At 50.7% G+C, this 2,761-nt stretch overlaps 1 protein-coding gene across 1 annotated transcript in view; it reads left to right on the top strand.

Moving 5' to 3' along the window:
* Positions 1 to 537: 537 nt before the first annotated feature.
* Positions 538 to 2,761, top strand: part of numbl (NUMB like endocytic adaptor protein) — a 9,032-nt gene continuing 6,808 nt past the window's right edge. The window contains 5 exon segments of the mRNA XM_062473321.1: positions 538 to 614; positions 617 to 658; positions 661 to 686; positions 1,735 to 1,768; positions 1,771 to 1,805. Of these exon segments, the coding sequence (XP_062329305.1) occupies positions 563 to 614; positions 617 to 658; positions 661 to 686; positions 1,735 to 1,768; positions 1,771 to 1,805 (189 nt within the window). The 5' untranslated portion in view covers positions 538 to 562.

Genomic DNA, 2,761 nt, shown 5'->3' with positions numbered 1-2,761 from the left:
GTTGTTTTGATAGTGTCATGTCTCATTATGCTGGTGGTGGCTTACATTACCAGCACAAAGCAGGCCAGTGGATGTCCTAATTATGATATGGGGGAAGAGTGTGTCTGTGTGTGTATTTGTTTTTACATATGTGTGTGGATACTTTCACGGTGTGTGTGTGTGTGTGTGTTTACTGTGCTCACAGTGGTTCTGTGCTGGTTCAAAGTGAACCATCTGGGTTTCGGTTGGCACCACAACAGAACATTCTTTCCTCTAGTGTCTAGAGGGGGAAGGGGGGGGGGGGGGGGTAGATTGCTCGTGGCTCTGATTGGACGAAACATACACCCCATAAATCTGCAGTAATGGGTTTATAAATAGGTGTGAGGATGATGATGTTGAAGATAATAATGAGGAGCTGGATGATGGTGAAGAGGATGATAAGTGCTGCATCTCCCCCATCTCACCTTCCTCTGCACAACCTCAAACCCACCCTAAGGATGCCACACTCATTCTAACCCCCTCCCCCCCCCTCTCTCTCCCCCTCTGGGTTTCCTGTAGTAACAGGGAGCCACAGACCCCGGAGATGAACAAGCTACGCCAGAGCCTGCGGAGGAAGAAGCCCAGCTATGTCCCGGAGGCAGCAGGCCGCACCAGTGGCAGGCTGACGAGGAGGCCGTCCGCAGGGCAAGTGCAACTTCCCTGTCAGGGTAAGGACCAATAACACTAACCGCCTTAACCCGACCTTGAACAGACCTTAGCCCCACCTTAATCTGACATCAACCTCAACTCAGCTGACTGGAATCTGACCAGGGACCAATCAGATACCCAACACAATGACTACAAAGACAACCACTCGACCACGACAACACAAACCGCACAGCCTCCAGGGCAGAGGGAGAGGAGGAGAGGAGTGGAGAGCAGATAGAAGGAGAGGTAAAGAGACAGAAGGGGGGTGAGAGACACAGGGGTAGGTAATGAGGTCAGAAAGAGAGAGAGTGATGATGGTGGTCAGAGAGAGGGAGGAACAGAGCTAGTACAGTGGTGAAAGAGAGAGAGAAAGTAGAAATACAAGGGGGCAATCGATGTGGGAGGGAAGAGAGATGTATAAAATGAGAGGGAGAATAGAGTGAGTGAAAGAACGAGAGGGAGAAAGAGAGCAAGAGAGGGGAGGGGTTTTCTAATGGAAAATACCCCTGCTGGCATGCTGTGCTGCAGAGAGCCAGCAGATAATTAACAGTAAAGTGGAACTAGCTCCAGAGTCAATACTGTGGCATGGTCTACCCCTCTTTCTCTCTCTCTCTCTTTCTCTCTCGTGTCCCATCTCTCCTCATCTCTCCTGCTCACTCAATCTTCTGAAGCTAACTCCCGTCTACAGTTCTGCACCAAATATGGAACTGGATGACACACATCACACACACACACACACACACATATGAAAGTATTTTTTCTCTGAGGCTAAGAATAAACTCAGTAAAAAGGTAGAGAAATACCTTTTTCTGCACTCCTCTTTTCTCTCTAACCTGGGTTTGTCTCCTTGGTTAGCTCCGGCTAGATGGGGATGTCTCTTCTTCACTCCCTCTTCTCTCTTCACTCCCCTCTTCTCTTCTTCACTCCCCTCTTCTCTTCTTCACTCCCTCTTCTCCACTCCTTTCCTCACCCTCCTCTTCCTCTCTATTAATTTATGTGTACCATTCAAATCAATAAGGGCAGTGTTTTATTCTGCACCCCCCCCCCCTCCCCCATCCTTCTCTGCAGTACCTGGGCCTGGTGGAAGTGGAGGAATCCAGAGGATGCATGTCTGTGAGGAGGCCGTCAAAAAGCTCAAAGTTGTGAGTATCTCTCCGTAGATATTTTCTCTCTTATCGCTCCATCCCTCCCACGATTTCCTCTCTCTCTCCTCCTCCTCCTCTCCTCTCTAACCCCCTGCTGGGGGCTCACAGATGTGGAGCTGCGCATCTATCTATTTATCTCAGGCCTCCTGCTTCCGTCCCTCCCTCCATCCCTCCTCCATCTACCCTTCTTCCCCCTCGCTGGTGCTCGGCCCCCTGGGAAGACAGGCTCGCCAGGGACCGTGCGAACAGTGTGACATGGTCACACACACATACATCGAGATAAACAGACACACACACTCTCCCGGGGCTACACTCTATGGAACATCTAGATTGGCAGGAGGATGCTAGTAGAGGGCCAGCGGGCCCCCAGGCATCCCCCCCCCTCCCCCCAGGGGAAGCAGAGGGTCAGAAAGGGCCTGGACAACCCCCAGTTTAGACCCATCTCCCCTCCCATCAACCCCCCCAGGAGCAGCCTGGAGACAGAGCCTCTGTTCTGCTGCCTGCATGTTTATTACTTCATGTGATGGTCCATCTCTCTATTCTATCTCTCTATTCTATCCCTCTTTTCTATCCCTCTTTTTCATCCCCCTATTCTGTTCTTCTGCTTTGTCCACTGCTCAGCAAGATAACTGTGCGTGTTTGTGTGTGTATTTAACACACGTGTTTCAGATTTTTCCTCCTCATCAGCATGTCTGCCCCCTCTGCTATTTTAATTCTCCCCTTCCTTCATCCCTCACTCCCCATGCTCATTCCACTTGCCATTTCACTCCCTCTTTTATGTTTCCCCCTCCCTCCCTCCCTGGGTTGCAGTAATGCCTGTCTGTTCCGAGCCAGCCATAGTCACTCAGCTCTACTCACACTCCCCTTCTCCTCACTCCTTCATCCAAACATACTTTTTTCATATGCTTGTCTCCTGTCATCCTTTCATCGTTCTCTCTGCAGGACTCACC

The sequence above is a fragment of the Osmerus eperlanus genome, chromosome 11, assembly GCF_963692335.1.
Source record: "Osmerus eperlanus chromosome 11, fOsmEpe2.1, whole genome shotgun sequence".
Classification (NCBI taxonomy): domain Eukaryota; kingdom Metazoa; phylum Chordata; class Actinopteri; order Osmeriformes; family Osmeridae; genus Osmerus; species Osmerus eperlanus.
The sequence above is the reverse complement of the archived record's forward strand: the minus strand, read 5'-3'. Positions and strand labels throughout refer to the sequence as shown.